Source organism: Micromys minutus, assembly GCF_963924665.1.
Source record: "Micromys minutus genome assembly, chromosome: 1".
Lineage (NCBI taxonomy): Eukaryota > Metazoa > Chordata > Mammalia > Rodentia > Muridae > Micromys > Micromys minutus.
The window spans coordinates 223,966,759-223,985,067 of NC_137969.1; the positions used below are offsets into that span (position 1 = coordinate 223,966,759).

At 41.1% G+C, this 18,309-nt stretch overlaps 1 protein-coding gene across 1 annotated transcript; it reads right to left on the reverse strand.

Moving 5' to 3' along the window:
• Positions 1 to 169: 169 nt before the first annotated feature.
• VTI1B (vesicle transport through interaction with t-SNAREs 1B) lies at positions 170 to 17,342 on the reverse strand. Its single transcript, XM_080928871.1, has 6 exons — positions 17,129 to 17,342; positions 11,082 to 11,140; positions 9,684 to 9,875; positions 5,185 to 5,358; positions 1,709 to 1,770; positions 170 to 436 (listed from the first exon to the last, which is right to left on the reverse strand). The coding sequence occupies exons 1-6, from the start codon at positions 17,241 to 17,243 to the stop codon at positions 340 to 342; spliced, it is 699 nt and encodes a 232-aa protein (XP_080784997.1). The 5' UTR covers positions 17,244 to 17,342; the 3' UTR covers positions 170 to 339.
• Between the last annotated feature and the right edge of the window lie 967 nt (positions 17,343 to 18,309).

An 18,309-nucleotide genomic window follows, 5' to 3' on the forward strand; every position in this document is an offset into this window, starting at 1 on the left:
CTCTCATAACTGTCAAAGTCCCTTCTCTATTTTGGTCACCAATACGATTACTGTATATGTATTTTGTTGTTGTTGTTGTATTTTTGTTTTTGAAGTTTACAAGCTATTAATGTTATACGTGTAAGTTTGAAGGAGTCATAAACAGCATTTATTACCTTAGTATATCATACTGGTCTTGTTGCTGTTCCTTCACATTTATGTGGTTTTCCGTTGCCCGCCCTCCCATAGTCTGACAAGACAATACATTCTTGAACTGTTAACCTGCAGCAGCAACACATATCCCTAACACCACTCATTCAGAGTCAAGATTCTGGTCCGCAATGCCTTCCCTACAGGACTTCAATGGTGTCTAAAGAATTTATAATACACCAGGCCGACCAGGATGGCGAGCTCCAGCACGATGATGATGGAGAGCAGCAGCTTGTTGGTTATCACTCTACAAAGACAGCAGAGAAGGAGACATGAGTCTGCATAACCTCATTTCCAGCTGTTTAATGCTAAACACAGTGAGGCAGATAGAGCTTGAGATTGTCTACACAGCCACGTAGCAGCAAGCACTAAGTGCTTTGATAGTGACAATTCACGGTGCTCTTAGCTGTGAGGGACAACACTGATTACATCTCAAAAGATGTAGGAAACAGGAATACTAAAACATGAGAATGACTTCTTGACTCTACAAAATCTTCCCTTGTTGTCCTGTCTTAAATATGGCCCTACTAACCAGGCCTATGCCATGCGTACACGTTGGAAACAAGGTTTGGGGCACCCTCTTTAAGCTCATGGATGGGTCCTGCTTTTAAGACAAGTAACTAGCGCCCTTGAGAACTGCTTTTCAGTGTCTCATAAAGTTGTTGTTCTTCTTACTTTTCCCTATTTCTCTCTCTGTTCTACTACCTGCACAGTCACTCTCCAAAACATTTACTTCAGCTTATCTGGTTTCCCCCTATGTAAAGAATTTACTAGTGTCTGTGGAAATCCTACTCCCACTGCTCACCCTACAAATAGACTACTGAAGCTCTTGCTCATTCATATGCACCAAGGACATGCCATACTAGGTACCCAGCTGAGCCCCAATGTCACTACCTCCCTCTGGCCTTGCTTTTACTGTGGTTAGAACTTACCTCAAGGTTGGCTTTTGTTTAGTTTTTAAATTACTGAACATAGGTGTGTGTGCTGCACAGGTCACTTATGACCATGAGAGGACAACTGGGCATGACTCTGTCCCATCGATTGCCAGGCTCCTGTCATAACCACTTGACCCGCTGCTGCTTGCTTTTGTTTTTGTTTTTGTTTATTTTAAATACTTCCTGCTAATAAGACAGGTTTCCCAAAAAGGGCCTGCCATGAAAGGCAAGAACTACATACTACCTGTGCTCACATGTCAGGTGTTTACAATCACGTTCCAGGGAGCAGAAAAGCTCTATTAGTTCCTTAGGTCTCCTCTAAGAAATAGAAACCGGGATTGACGTTGTTCAGTAGACAGCTTTCCCACTATTTTCTGTTGGAACAATCTAATGAATTGAACAAAGGACCTTATCCTGAGATATTTAACTATACAAATTATATTCTCCTCTGGTTGCTGAGTGCTGAGCAGAGTGCTTGGGTAGCATTAAAGTAATTTACCAGGGCATTTGTTAAGTTACTGGTTTAAGCTCTCTTAGTTGAAATGCATTAAATATCAAGAGTTTGTGGGGTTTTTGAAACTTACTTTCTGGACATTGAGCGAAGAATCTTTCGGCTTTTGCTCAAGTTTTCATTTGTGTTTACCAGCTGAAAGAGAAAATAACAGATCATTTCCTTCTTTCAAAAATTTTTTATAGAATTTGAACATGGGCATTAAAAAGGTCTTTGTTAAGATGAAGAAAAACCAAATGAATTTAATGACTTATATCTAAGTATAAGTAAAGGAACCTAGAAAAGTCAAGGTATGTGGGTGCTCATTAAAGAGGAAGCACTATATCTCACTGTTCTTGTAGGAGTGGGTGGCTGTGAGGGCCCTAATCCTTCACCTCGGCTATTCAGACAGGAAGGCTACAGGCATGGTGGTGCACACTTTTAATCCCAGAAGGAGGCCTAGCAAGGTGAAGCCAGCCTGGTCTACAGAGAGTTCCAGGACTGCCAGAGCTACATGAGACCCAGAAAGTAAAAAAAAGGGGGGGTGGGGAAGAAGAGAACAGTGCCATAGTTTTAAAACCAAGCCTCTCTGACTGCCATATAGGCTATAAGGCCCCCACCTGTGCCAGGCCACTGACTGTAGGCAACTTAAGATTTAATCTCATCATCATGCAGATACTCAGAGAGCCTCTTGAGTTGGTGTTTGCTTATATTTTCTTAAGGATTTACTTTTATGTGTATGAATATTTGCCTGAATGTATGTATAAGTGATGTCTTCAGAAGTCAAAAGAGGGCACTGGATTTCTGGGAACTGGATACATGGTTGTAAGCTGCCACGTGGGTGTTGGAAACTGGACCTATAAGAACAGTAAGTATTGTTAGTATTTTGTACGTTGGAGGGTTAATGCTTTTGGAATTTTGGTTATTGGGGTTTTTTTGTTTTTTTGTTTTTCTTTACCTCTTTGAGTAGTTACACTGAATGGAGAAAGGACTGAGTCCCAATGTACCTTTCTAATTTGATTACTGTCTTAGTTAGAAGAAGCTCCTTGTTGTCTGTTACTACTGTCCTATAGCCTTGGTTGGTGTCTTAGTTACAGTTTTACTGTGAACAGACAATGACCAAGGCAACTCTTATAAGGACAACATTTAATTGGGCTTGGCTTCTGGGTTCAGAGGTTCAGTCCATTAGCATCAGCATGGAAGCATTGACATTAGCATCCAGGCAGGCATGGTGCAGGAGGAGCTGAGAGTTCTACATCTTCATCTGAAGGCTGCTAGGAGAACACTGACTTCCAGGCAGCACGGATGAGGGTCTTAAAGCCCACACTCACAGTCACACACCTACTTCAACAGGGCCACACCTTCTAATAGTGCCAATCCTTGGGCAGAGCATATACAAACCATCACAGTAAGTAAATCGATCTCTCAGGCCAATCTTTGGTATTTAAGTATATTCAAGACCCAAAATGTAAATTGGCCTTCTCCAAAGCTTACCTTGAAATTAACACTTTATTGTGAATTTGCATAAGTAGGAAGATAAGGGAATCTCTTTAATAAGATGTATAAAAAAACTCTCTTCAAATTCTCATAATGAACTAGTACTTTCCTGTCTAAAGCCTAGCTATAATGTCTTCAGTTAAGATTTGTCCCAGGACAAATATTAAGAATATAACATTCCATAGGTAAACCATGTGTTATTCTTTAAATGTGATGTAAACTAACCCATTTATATAAAGGAAAAAGAAATTATTTTTCAAAGAATCATAATCATAGGAGAAACCAATATAGCCCATCAGTTGGCCTGCATATTTCTGCTTTCTTCCCTCAAGGGTCCAACTTACTTCAGGCTAACGGGATTGAAGTATAACTTATGAGCCAATAAACTATTGACAGGTGAGGAAAAAAGAACCTTTGCCTTAAACAATAGGGTCTTATTTGTAGATAGTGTTGTCATGAGAAGAGGAAAACAGCTGGAGAGGTGACACAACACTTAAGAGCACTTGCTGCTTGTCCAGAGGACTGGGTATACTGCCAGGACCCTTAAGTCCAGTTCCAGGGAATCTGCTGTCCTCTTCTGGCCTCCTCAGGCACCAGGATCAAGTGATACAGAGGCATAGATGCAGACAAAACACCTATACACTTTTTTTTTTTAATAGAAAACTATGCTGCTAGATCTGAAATTAAAATCTCCTTTCAGTGACACTGAATCCTTACTGGTGTTTTCACATTCTCTTGTAATAAATAAAGCAAGATATGGGAGGGTATAAATCATTATTGCTTTGTGGCCCAGCATGGTGGCATACAACCTTAATCCCAGTAGGCAGAGACAGGAGGATCACTGAGTTCCAGGCCAGCAGCTAGGCACAAACAGCGAGACTAAGTCACAAATATTACAGACATATATATGTATCGTTATGTACACATATATGTGTTTGTGTCTATATATGTGCACACCTGTGTGGGTATGGAGGGTTCCTTCCTCAACTGCTCTTACACTGTAGTGACAATTTTGGTCTCTTTAAAAATTATAGAAATTTATATAGGGGCTGAATAGATGGCTCAGTGGTTAAGAGCACTGGCTGCTCTTCCAGAGAACCCAGGTTCAATTCCCAGCACCCACATAGTAGCTCACAACTGTCTATAATGCTAGTTCCAAGGGATCTGATGCCCCACACAGACATATAATATATGTAGTCAAAAGAGCAATGCATATAAAATAAAAATAAATCTTTTTTTTAAAAGCCTACAGAAATATAGAAATATGTTTTTGTTTTAATCCCAGGTATGGGATATGGGGCTAGTTCAGATTGTCCACAGCAGCTGACTTTGACTTGCCTTGTGTAGGAATGTGGTTTTGCCAGAAGTAGATGGTTTCTGTGACTGTGTGATGTTTGGAACTTTGGGGACTTTTTAGAGGGTATATAAATGCTACAGTCCCAAGAAGCGAGATGGGTTAGATTTTGTTGGTTGGTTGCTGGTGGTGGTTATTGGTCATGGTTCCTCAAGAAGTTATGCATAAAGAGATGAGAAGAAGAAATTAGATATCTTGATGAAGATCAAAATTTGCCACAAGAAACTCAACACCCCTAATCAGCAGGAAGTAGCCTAACTATAACATCAACCACTTTCTTTTCTTTCCTTTTGTTCCCTCTTCTATCTAGTGTTAGGGGGTTGAAAGAGTAGAGAAGGGTAGAAGAAAAACCCCCAAAATAGTAAAGACTGGTTACACTACCTTATTAAGAAAGGATCTTGCAATACAGTGGCTGGCCAACAAGCTCCAAAGACCCAAATATTTCTAAATTCTCACCTCAAATTCTGGGGTTACAAACGCATGAGCATCTGTACTGACTTTTATTGACAAACCCATTTTCCTTAGCTCTGTAAAATTAATTCTAATGGGGAATCTTTTAGCCAAGCAATTTTTAAAAATTATGAAAAGAGGAGGGGTTGTTATTCCTAGAGGGAGAAGAAAAGAGCTATTCCCAGAATTCAGAACTGCAGTAGTGTCTGGCCTTAGTACAGTATCTGGGTACTAAGGAACCCCCTATTTTACACACTGCCCAGACTTACTCTACTCTTGGTACGTTCCAACTGGTCTCGTTGCTCCCCCAACTCTTCTATGATTTCTGAACCAATTTGGTCCGTTTCTGTGGCAATCCGATGAGAACGCTCAATGCTTTGGGTGGCCCGGTTCAGGCTCTCAGTGCCTTGTAGAAGTAATGCTCTTTGAGACTGTAGCCGATTCTGATAGGAGTAAGGAAGAAAAGTGTTAGTTACTTCCATTTAAATGTATTGTCAATACACTCCTTGTGACTTATGTACAAGGTTATAGTAAACAATCATCTCACTAGGTTTTCCTTTCTTTCTGCAGGGCACTGATTCTAGAGAAGTCCTATGTGTAAAATAGTGTATCTGCATATACATATACATATCCCCCAATACATTAAATCATCTTTATATTACTTATACCCAAGAAAAGGTAAATATTATGTAAATATTTATTATTCAAGAGAATCATGACAAGAAAAACATCAATAGATGTTCAGCAAATAAAAACATTCTTAAAGATTTATTTATATGTACAACACATGTGCACTAGGGTGCCCATGGATGCCAGAAGAGGGTATTGGATCCCTCAGAATTGGAACTTTTTTGAGACAGGGTCCTACTGTGTAGTCCTGGCTAACCTGGAACTTACTATGTAGACAGGCCTGGCTACATAGTAACTCACAGCGATCCACTTGTCTCTACCTTTCAAGTGTTAGGATGAAAAGCTAGGTGCCACTATTCCTGGACAGATGTAATACTTTTAAAAAATATTTTCAATCCAAAGCTGACTGAATACTCAACTGCAGTGGGTATGAAGAGCTGGTCAGTTGTGCTTTTAAAATAGAATCAAAGATTCTAATGAATCATAAGATCCTGTTCAAGGTCACAGACTAAAGCAAGTAGATCCCACTTCCTATTAAACTCCTAAAAAAAAAAAGAATGAAAAAAAAAGAGCATTTCTCCTGTGAACCAGTTAAAGTTCATCATAAACATGTAACTGGTTACTAGCAACTTCAGTCAGCATTCAGACTGAGGTGAGAAGATGGTAGCATGTGCAAAAATGACCTGAAAATGCAATTAGCTTCTAACTTTAAAACTCTTTGCTTAAATATTTATTCATTTTTGTTTTTTGAGACCGTCTCACTGTAACTGAAGCTGGCTTCAAACTCATCCTGACCATCCTGGCTCACTGCCCAAGTGCTGGAAATGTAGATGTGTGCCATCATGCCTGGCTAGGCTTTAACTTTAACAGTGCCACAAGTAAACAAGTAGCTTCCAAAACTCTAGAAAATAATTAATTCACTCAAGATTCCTACTCTACTGGTACTGAGGACTTAGAGACCACAAATACAAGTATTCCTTCTCAACACAGAAGTCATTAGAAGCTAGAGACATTGTTGTGTTCTTAAAAAAAAACTTCCATGGCTATAATCTGTTGGTGAACTCCACCAATACCACCAAAAAAGAATGTTACCTCATGCCAAATAGCACTCTGAAGTTATCAAGCTGCTGATTTGTTTGCAGGGAAGGGAGAAACCTGAACCTCAAGCAAGCTTCCCTAACTTCCCAAGAATTCTTACTCTTCATTGAAATTTTTTCTCTAATCCTAAACACAGCATGACAACAAAAGCAGCCCAGGTCAGGCCAGAATCAGGAAATGATGGACAGAGATGGGAGTAGCATCCACAGTCAAGAGGGCACAGCTGAGAACTTACTACAGAGCACTAGCAAATGACATAAGATGTCATCAACAATTAGATTCTTAAGCCAAGAACTCAGGAGGCAGAGGCAGGCAATTCCAGGATGGTCAGGATTATACAGAGAAATTCGGTATCAAAAAGAAAAAAGAAATAGCCTCTTGGGCCAGGAAGGTGTTGCACACATTTAATCCCAGTACCCACAGGGGGGCCAAGGCAAAAGGACCTTTGTAAATTCAGGGCTAGCCTGATCTACAACAGGGAGTTCAAGGACTATATATTCTCTCAAAATTTTTCTTTTTCTTAAATTCGATTCTTAGAATGTTTACACAGACTAGTAAATAAACCAATGAGGGGCAAATAAACCCAATCATGACTGGTCCACCCCTGTAATCTTACACCTAGGAGGCAGATGTGGGAAGATGGCTCTAGCTCTGAGGCCATTCTGGTCAGTATAGTGAGGTTCAGTCTAGCAAAAATGGTGCTGGTGAGATGGCTCAGTATGAAGTCTGAAGACCTGAGCTCAGTTATGGCGACTCCTGCACATGGTCCTTTAACGTCCACCCATGTGTTTATGCATATGTATAAATAACATAATAAACAGAGCAGGGCTGAAGCAATGGCTCAGTGATTAGCACTGGTTGTCTTCCAGTGAACCTGGGTTTAGTTCCCAGCACCCACATACTGCCTCACAACCATCTGAAACTCCAGTTTCAGGGGATCAATAACCTCACCTAGCTTCTGTGAGAACTATATGCACATGGTGAACATATACACATTAAAATAGGTCTTAGAAAAAAGCCACAATTAGCTGAAAGGAAGAAAAAAGATTTCTATACAAAATACACAGAGTTTTAAATGATTAGGCTAATGAAAGAGCAAGAAAAGATAACACCACATAAATCAACCTCAGACACACATGGGATAATCCTACTGAGGATATACATGTTATCTACACTCACGATGGACATGGGTGAGGTGACGAGTGCCTATCAGTCCCACCTGCTCAGGCTGCTGAGTCAGGAGGCTTGACTGGGCATTTGAGGACAGTCTTGACATCACAGTGACAATCTTATTTCAAGTTGACTTATGCCTTATGCATTTTGAAATTAATAAATTTAAAGCACATGCTTGGACTTGTCAACCCTCTTTTTTGAGGGTGAAGTTAGCAAAAATAAATAAATAAATAAATAAATATATATATAGTGATTTTACAATCTCTGTTTTAACAAATTCTATTTGCCTTTTTCAGCCTTCACAGGTGTACTCATTCTATGTATCCATTTCAAAACTATTGTTTTGTTTTTCTCCTCAAAAAATTGTGTATAAAAATTCAGGAACTAAATGTAAGGGCCATTGCTAGGGAAGATACCTCGGCTCTGCTCCAGGTCAGCTACCAAGTAGGGCTGGGCACACCTCGGGGACTTGAGCAAGTATTTGTAGGTCAGGTGCTAGGCTGGAGCAAAGCTGAAAAGCTCCCATATCTTGCTTGTATTGGTGGTCTCTGCACAAAGTTCTTCAGTCAGCACTTTGCGGTACAAGCCATCCAGCATCTCATCAATGTCTGTGACCCCGACAATGAGTGCTTGCCTATGCTACACAAAATGTGCTGGTATGGCTGCCATCTGAGGAGCATGGGTTGCAGCTGACACAGATTCTGACTTGGATAATGATCATCTCCATCCAGTCTCTGAGTTCTAAGTACAATCACTGTGAGCAGCAACCCTTAAGCTTCAACAGAGATACTGAGGGGCTTGTCAGAGAGGTCTGTGGGGTCTCCAAGGGATGCTACCAAAGCCATTATCTGGCAGCACTGACAGAAGCCTCATCTTGAACTTCTTGATCTCCTTACTGTTTGGCCCAGCCTTTCCCTATCTGTCACCTGTCCCCCTGTCAATGTTTTACATTCCTCTCCAAATGATGTGCTTAAACACCCACAATGTTAAGGCAGTAGAACTTTGTTTCTCTCACTAATAAAAACACATCATGAAGTAGCATTTAACATTCTACTGCTAGCCCTTCTATCGATGTTAATTTGCAGTGCTGCGTCCCTTTCCATTTTGTTTACAAATTCTATGTCAACTTTGTGGATTATAATCCAAATGCAGCAAACTAAAGTTAACCTTTGGAAGTTTCTATTTTATTCTTTTAACTAGTCAGCTTCTCTAGATGGTTTCAAGATATGGGTTCTTAAAGTACAAAATTAAGTCAGAATCATTTTCTTAGAAATGTTCTAGCTGACTTTACAAGACTAGGTGTCAGAATGGCTCTACTGGGAAGTACTCTGTTTCTCTACCAATTTGGGGGCCATCTTTATAACAGAAAGCTTGGATCAATCTTGTGCAAATTCTGTAATTAATTAAAAACCTAAATGACCAGTAGCTGCTCGGGAGGTTGTGATGAGATAATTACTTGACAATACCAGACTCTATCTCAAAAACAAAACAAAAACTTAAAATCTAACTGAATGTTGAAAGTTTACCCAAGAAAATGATTCTAAAATTTATATTAAAAAAGTTCAAGAAGAAAAGGAATTAGATCAACAGATCAAAATACAGAGTCTAGCCTGGAACAGTTTCTAGGTTTGGTAGAGACAAAGTACTGTTCTGTCTGTCTGTCTGTCTAAGCTTACAAAGAAATCTAGGCATATCGTTTAGGCAGACTGTAGTTAAAAAGATCAGCAACCAGAGGGGAGAATGGCAACCATGCAGGAAAGAGACCAAGGGTAAAAAAACAAAAACCTGAGACTCCAATATACACTGATAACATAAACCCTCTAGTTCTTGTACCTTAGGCCCTTAGGGAGGAGTAGCTAACACTTACCAAATGTTCATTCTCTACGGCATATGTGCCATACTTCAGGTCTCCTCGGCCTCCAGGTGTGGCTGTCAAAGGTGTACTTCTAACCTCACGGTGAAGTTTAGCAAGGTCCTTCCGGTAGTTTCGCAGCTTAGACATCATGGGATTACGGAAAGTCAGGGGTGCGTATCGTAGTTCTTCCTCCATCTCTGCCAACTAGGAAGGCAGAAAGGGATAAGCAGACAGCCTGGCTTTCCCCTAACCTGGGCATAGGCATCCAAAATAACAAGGATATTTTTGTGGCAGGAACCACAAATGCCACATCCACTTTAAGCGCCTGAAACAGTTTCTAGGAGACATTCTCTCAAAAAAGCATGTGATAGGCTGGAGAGACAGTAAGGTGTTTGCCCTGCAAATATGAGGACCTGAATCCAATGTCCAGGACCGTGTAAATAACACTGCGGATGGTAGCATGTACTTATAGCCCCATGCTGGCTGGCAAGTTCCAGGTCAGTAAGAAAACCTGTTTTAAAAAGACTAAAGAAAAAGGAAAGGCAAGTTGGGTGGAACTTGAAGGAGATCACATGCATGTGCAGCCACATATACACAACTTTCACAACGAACATAAGTGTTTAATGAATGCAGTAGTGGTAGTGTGCCTATCTACCAATACTAAACATGCATAAATACCTAGGTTCTATACTTAACAATGCAAATTAGTGTGCATATACATATATGCATGCCCTGTAAATTATATATCTTCTGTGTTAGTAAGTTTAATAAAGGTCAGTAACTGATCTCAAAGGGCAGCTTCAGGAAAGTTATAGGAATGCCCTTCCTACTCATATTAGGAATGTGTCAGCAAAGGCTTATACTTCAGAAATCTTTAAGCTTTACCTATTTGTGTTTGTTAAGCCCACTCAACACCTATTCCCACCAGTTAGCCTCATTTAGTAAGTGCAATGGTTAGTGGTGTTACTTGTTAGGATCTAGAATCACCTAGAAGACAAACTTCTCGACACACCTGTTAGTCTAGGTTAGTCTCTGGGGGATTATCTTGATTTTATTACTCAAAAATGCAAAGGACTGTGGGGGGCACCATTCCCTACCTAGGATCCCAGAAAGATCAGAGAAAGAGAGCTAAGCAGTAGCATGCATTCATCATCACTCTGTGATGTGACCAACTGCTTCAAGTTCCTACTGCTTTGACTCCTCTACCACATGAACTGTGAGCCAGAACAAACTCTTTCTTCTGTAAGTGGCTTTTGTCAGAGTATTTTACCACAATAACAAAAGAGAACCTAAGAAACTGTCAAAATCAAGATCAGAAGACAGGAAGAGGTTACCTGTTATGAAGTCAGAGTATTTCTAGAAAAGTTCAAAGCCAAGTACAAGAAACAAGTACTTGCTCCCTGTCCTCACCGTTTCATTTGCTTCCTGTTGCTTTTCATCAAAATCTCTGACCAGCTTCTTCTTCTCTTCTAGAAAAGATAGGTGCATTTCAAACACTTATTACTGCTTCTGTGCATTTGTAGAGGCATTCCCTCTGCTGACAATAACCTTCCCATTCTTCCTGAGTGGGGGTATTAACACTTAACTACCCCTAGAGGCCTAGCTATGTTTGGAGACTTGCTTTCACTATGCCTGAAGGGTGCCTACTATGTTGGCATTTAGTACCCAGGGAAATACTCCTGCTGAGGACAAAGTCCAGCATAATGATTTTGGTTCTAAAGCCAACAACATCCCTAAAGATTTAAACTAACAATCATTCTTAACCTTTTCTCCTCCCCAACCTCATGGAGGGCAGGCACTCTCATCAAAAAGAGTGTCTACTAATACTGTTTTCCACTGTGAATCTGTTGTGCAAAACAAGCTCTACATTCACCTCCACCTCACCTGCTCACTAGTGTGACACATCTCTCCCCTGCGGTGGCAGGGATAATGACTTGCCCATCAGACTGTCATTTTTCTTTCAGTCCTTCCCATGCCATCTAAACTGCTGCACTTGTTTGTTTTTTACGTAGGCCCTCACTATGTTGTCTAGGCTGCCTTCAAACTTGCAATCCTCCTGCCTTAGTCTCCCAAATGCTAGACCTATAGTGAGTACAAACATTCCTGGCTGGTTTTGTCTTCAATAGAAATTACTTATCTTCCCTTTTAGCAGTATAGTAAGAGAAAAAACTTCAGTTTCAAAGTAATAATATCTAAATGATATTACTTCATTTTTACTATGTTTCTTTTGATCATTTATAATATGAAGATTGCCCACTTAAAATATAATTTCCTTTAAAGCTAACTGCATTAGACACATATATTTTATTAAGAATACACTGATAAAGGGAGAATGTTAAAGAGTAAAATGACACCTGGCATAGTAAAAATTACTAAGAAATGTGAAATGCTGTCACCTGGGAAACCTTTGTAGAGGGAAGAGCCCTGGCTAGACAGGGATTAGGTTCAGACACCAGTGCTGAACCTTCCTTAACATGAAAGCATGGGTAATTTTCATTTCTTTGGCTATAACACAAAGAAGCAGATCATTCCTTTTTATCTGACAAATAGCAATCAGCTTCATTTGTGGAAAAAATGAATTTTTTAAGATGCAGGCATTCCCTGGGTGTGGTGGCTCACTCCTTTAATCCTATGCAGAGGTGGGCAGATCCTTGAGTTTGGGGCTAGTCTGGTCTAGTGAATTCTAGGATAGCCAGAGCTACACAGTGAGACCCTGTCTCAAAAAACAAACAAACAAAAAACCATTCTCCTGAATGACCTACATGCATGTGGAAAATCTATACATAATTTACTTATTACAAAGATTCACTGTTCACAACAGTTTTTAATTCTTTTTTTCTTTCTTTTGAGACAGGGTATCATGTAGCTCAAAACTCACCACTTACTTGGTAGCTAAGGATCACCCTGAACTTCTGAGTGAGCCTCTTGCCTTCCAACTCACTACTTACTATGCCCACCCAGTTGTCTGATACTTCCTGGACACACACAAGCACTCCCAGCAAACTACTCTTCATACTACTTACAATACAACACAAAATAAACAACAAACAAAACAAACAAGACCCAAGAACCCATAATTTTTTTAAAAAAGGAGAAGTTTAGCAAATGGTACACACATGTGCTATCTGTGATGTAACTGAGATGGACCGCAAAGCATCTGTCACTGTTCCTGAGGGGCTGAGCCCTTAGTCTGCAAGAACGGAAAAGTGACACATGCAGCTACTATCACAAGATCTGAGTGTCACTCACTACTCTTACCACAGAGCATATCCCCAAACTCAAGTCCAGCCTCTCCCTGACCTAAGCTAGGAAGCATGCAGCAGTACTGTAAACACATCTCATCCCTTTTCCTAGCTCAGATTTTTCTACAGCACTGTCATTTTTTTACCTTCCTTTGTTAATGATCTGAAAATCTACACTCAAAGAGGCAAACTCTAGAACAATTCAAGAAAATGGTGCCAGTAAAAGTGGTGGGGGAGGCAACAGTTTGATGACAGAGCTGCTTTCACCAACTTTCCAGTGTCACAGTTATTTATTACCTTTCAAAACAGACCTTCACCTTTGAGCTCCTTTATGGAGGCCTAGATTTAAAACAGGAAATGCCTAAGAAACCATTCCTTCTGCTGAAGAACCTAGAAAGGGATCTGTCCAGTCTTGGCTCCAACACAGCCTGGGGGGGGGGGGGGGAGAAAGAAACAACTAACAGTAATACCAAAAAGGGCTGTATAAAGTGCATTTGGTTCATGCCCAAGGACAAAGCCATAAAGAAGTTCCAAACATCATAAAGGCTACTACCATTAGGGACATTTTCAAAGTGAGTGTGTTCGATGCTTATGTGCTTCCCAAAAGCGCTAAGTCAAGCTACCCTACCCAACCCAGGGGTCGGTGACACTCATAGCAAGGTAGTCAGGAATCAATCCTGTGAAGCTGGAAGGACCTAACACCCTACCATGATTTAAACAAGCTGGTGCTGCCCCTCAACCTCCACCAAAGCCCATAAGGACAGAAAACATCTAGAAAAATAGATGCTAGAAAAGCAAATATTCAGAAATCAAAAGAGGCTTGTCTCTACTAAACTGACAGGCTCACACACAATCAACATCAGAGCTGGAATAGTTCTCAGAAAGTATCAACTTCATTTTACAGCTGCAGAAATTAGAACCTAAGGGACTAGAGGGAGAGCTCAGAGCTTAAGAGCACTGACAGCTCTTTCAGAGGTCCTGAGTTCAATTCCCAGAAACCACATGGTGGCTCAAAACCATCTGAAATAGGATCTGATGCCCTCTTCTACTGTATTTGAAGATAGCTACAATATATATATATATATATATATATATATATATATATATATATATATATATATATATATATATCTTTTAAAAAAAGAAAGTAAACTAACATGGACAAGTGCCTGCCCTAAGGCCATAGGAGCTCAAATTAATGTACCATTAAGGTTGGCGCCCTTATCTTATGGAATATTAATTAAGTCATTAGACAGTGAGAAAACTTCAGTTTCACCAAGAGCTTTAAAACACGAGGTTACTTTGCTTTTAGCACCCTATTGTGGCATTTCTGTAGACACACAGCTTCTATTTGTAGACTCACAGCATACTTATATCATCTGATGAAAGACACAAAAACATCAGCTTTCTCAACCTGTTTTCTAAGTGCAATGCAGTGATGCTGACTACAGAGGGCACTGTGAACTTTCAAATATCATGAACTACCATTGCTTCTCTAAGTAAGACCTGGAGCACAACACCAGAGTATACAGGGTGGGAAGTGATTGAAACTCTGTAACCTGTTGTGATTAGTGTTTACCAGCCTGCCTTCGATGGCACTTCATATTTCCATCTTAGCTCTAAAAATAGAGGTCTTAGGGCTGGGTAGAGGACTTACCAGGTGAAGGTGTTTGCTGCGGCCTGATAACCTAGGACCCATACAGTGGAACAAGAAAGCATAAGCTGTCTTCTAAGTCCCACACACATACACACAACAAACAAAACTGGCGTCTCAGGTATTGATTCTGGACTTCACACAAATGAAAATGGAAAACTGTCAATAATTTTATCACAAGGACAAATGTCTACAGGTACCAAAAAACCAAACTTAAAACAATAACCATAAAACCATAAGCGCTTAAAATATTAATCAGATGACAAAATTCTATCACTTCTGAGGCTTTAGAAAAAGCTCTTTAGATGATGCAAAGCCAAGATAAGAAACTACATGTGTAGGTGATAAACACTATAAATAGTCTAATGATTACCATACATGGGAAGACTGTCACTGCCACAAAACCCTCCTCCTCAATTAGGACACACAGGGGCAGCTATCCTTCAAGGGCCATGAGAACACAGGCGATACTTTGGGAAATAAGTATCTCTTTTGCTTTGGTTGTTTGACCAGTGTATACATCAATATGAAGAGTAATGAAAATGTGGGGAAAAAAGGAAGAGAAATAAATTATTCTGCTTCAATACCCAGCTATTTTCTTTTAAGAATTCATAGTACCTTTAACAACCAAAAATGATTTTTACAATAATTTAACAAATACAACATGTAGTTTATTTTCTGAAACAGGGTCTCACTGGTACTCTAGGCTGGCCTTGAACTCACTGAGATTCCCTGCCTTTGCCCCCTAAGTGCTAGGACTAAAGGTACAGACCACTACTTCAGACATATCTAGCAAATATTTATCAGATATGTATGATGTGCTGGGTACTGTTCCTGCAAATTTAGGACACATGCTAAACAAACAAACAAAAATATTATTTCATTTCCAGCTCATTGGAATGAAAACTAAGCCAGCACCAGAAACACTGTAGTGCAGTTAAGACAGACTGCCCATCCTAAGTTTCTGACTCTAGGACCTGAGCCTGTGCAGCTGACAGGTTCCCAGGTGGCACTGATGGTGCTGATTCATAGCCTGCCACTCCAAACTATGTTTCTAGTAACAGACAGACAATATACTGCAAATATGCACAGTGATGAGCACATTAGAAGGCAAGTGTTCTGAGGCTGGGAGATGGGAGCGCACACCTTTAACGTGGGCACTTGGGAGGCACAGGCCAGCCTGGTCTACAGAGTGAGTTCCAGGACAGCCAGGTCTACACAAGAGAAACCTTGTCTTGGAAAACTAACACAAAACAAATAAACAAAAGGGGCGTCCCAAAAATAACTGTGTACTGAGCAATATTTCTAAATAAAACAGCAAACATGTATTAATACTAGCTGGTAGCACTTACTATTGCCAGACAATATTTTTAAGAGCTTTACATATCTCATTTTCTCCCCACAAAAACTTCATGAAGTTAGATGCCATGTTTTACTTTATAGTAGAAACTAGTTTGGTTAAAATAACTTGCAAGGTAACATAGTTAATAAAAGGTATATGTAACTTAGGTAGTCTGGCTCTAGAACTCTCTCTCTGTCTAAAAATAGAGTCCCAAGATACAAATCTAGCTGGACTGGAACTCTCTACATTGCTGTGTAAACCAAGCTGGTCCTGATTTCACAGAGATTCTCCTATTTCTACCTCTCAAGTGCTGGGATTAAAAGTGTTCACCATTGGCAATCTCTTGGTTTTTACTGTATTTACTAAATTAATAAAATTTTCATCATGTTCTTGATGGCAGAAAAATATTTTGTCATGCTAGGTACAGAATACATTGTTATTTCTACAGGTAGACATTCTATAGCTCAAACAAGCATGCGCCTCTTTTTAAAGTTCATTCATTCAACTGATCAGGTGAGAAAACACGGACCCTCTTCAATCTTTCTTCCTACTTACATCCACCAGTCTCATAAATCTCTGCCTCGGAACCACCTGTTGGATTTAATGTTCACTCTCCAGATTCCCATGCTTACCTAGTCAACTGTCCCGGAAGCTCCTAACAGTCTCTTATAGCCATTCTCACATCCTCTATCCAGCTATCCGCCGCCTTGCTTCTAAAATGAAATCCACATTTCTCCGCTGCTTACTGATTTACCCTATTACGTCAAAAATCTTAATGTGAGACATTCCGGTTTCTCTTCAATGTGGCTGTTTTACTCCCCTCACCTCCCGCCCACTGTCTTACCTATAAGCTTTACAACGAGTTTTAAATTTTCATTCCCTACCAAACTCCTACATCCCCAACACCAAATTAAGGTTTTCTTTTTTAAGTTGTCTTAACGAAACACAGGACCGCAGATTTAAGAACGCCCTATGCTGCTGGGAGAGGAAGATAACTAAGAATGTGGGGGCTAGAACGTAGGAGGCTCGCTAGGAGACGACATCCTAATGTCGATCCTTTTGCACGCCCCGAGTCACTACAAGAGACTGCAGATCCTGGGCGTCCAGGGCCCGACAGCAGCAAGGGGCGTGCCCGAATGGGAAGCGGGGAGCCCGGGATCCCCGTTTGGGATCCCGCACCCTGCGGGGTTCTCCCGGCCTGGTCCCGCCCCCGCCTCACCAGTCCCCGCGGTCCCCAGAAGCCGCTCCGGCACCCCTTGTAGGTCTTCAAGGAGGCCGCGGAAGATCTCGTGCAGCTTCTCGAAATGCTCGGAGGAGGCAGCGGAGGTGGCCATGGCGCAGGTTGCGCGTGAGCTGCGGCCGCTGAGCCCACTCCCACCTCAGCAATCAGCTACCTGGCCCCGAAACCATCACTGCAACCCCACCTCCGCCTCCCGGAATCAGGCGTTTCCGGGGTCCTCGGAGCTGGAGGCTCTTCCCTGGTGTCACTGCGCGGGCGCCGGGCGCCAAAGCCTGACAGAAAGCCAGGCGGAGACGACACCGGGATACTACAGGGGCGCGGCCTGGCGCCAAGGCGAGCGGCTGTCTCCAACCTGGAGACAGGCAGTGGGCACAGGGGAGGTACCAAAACGAAGAACCCAAGGGAGACAGCGGGACGGGCGCCTCGGACGCCTCGCCTCATTCGGGCCCGCTGGTCCTGCAGTGCATACTGGGAGTTGTAGTTAAGTGAGGAAGGACGGCTGTGCAGGAAGGGCCTGGGTGCCAGCCTTGTTGCACAGCGACTGGATACTACAGTTGCCTCGTTGTCATTGCACTTGTCATCGTACTTCATTCTGTCACCTGACTTCAATTCACATCCTGTCTAAATGTTCTGTCTCAGCCCTAGCTAGATGAGCAGAGGCTTACCTACCCACGGATGGTAAAACCCTGTAATTGGGGAGATTAAGTGGCTAGGGTCACATACTTTCAGAATAGGAAAATGAGCAGTTTGATCCCAAAATACACACAGCTTTTAGTGGCTGAACCAGTCCAGTTCATTATGCTGTGCTGGGTTCTCATTCACAATGGGTTAAGAATAGACATTTTGATAAGCCAAAGTTATATATTGATCAAAATAATTTAGTCTCTGCCCTTGGGTAATGTATGATTTGGTATGGAAAGCAGATCCATCTTACCATGTCTTATCTGCCCTTATGTAAAATATAGCAACAATAATGAAGTCCTTTCCGTTCTTCCATAGGTATAAATTCCTATGTATACTGTTGGCAGGGTTTACACAAAGATGCCACTCTCAAAAGTTTGTGTGGGAGCTCAGTAATTTACACATGGAAAGAGATAAATAGATAGATAGATAGATAGATAGATAGATAGATAGATAGATAGATAGATAGATAAATGATA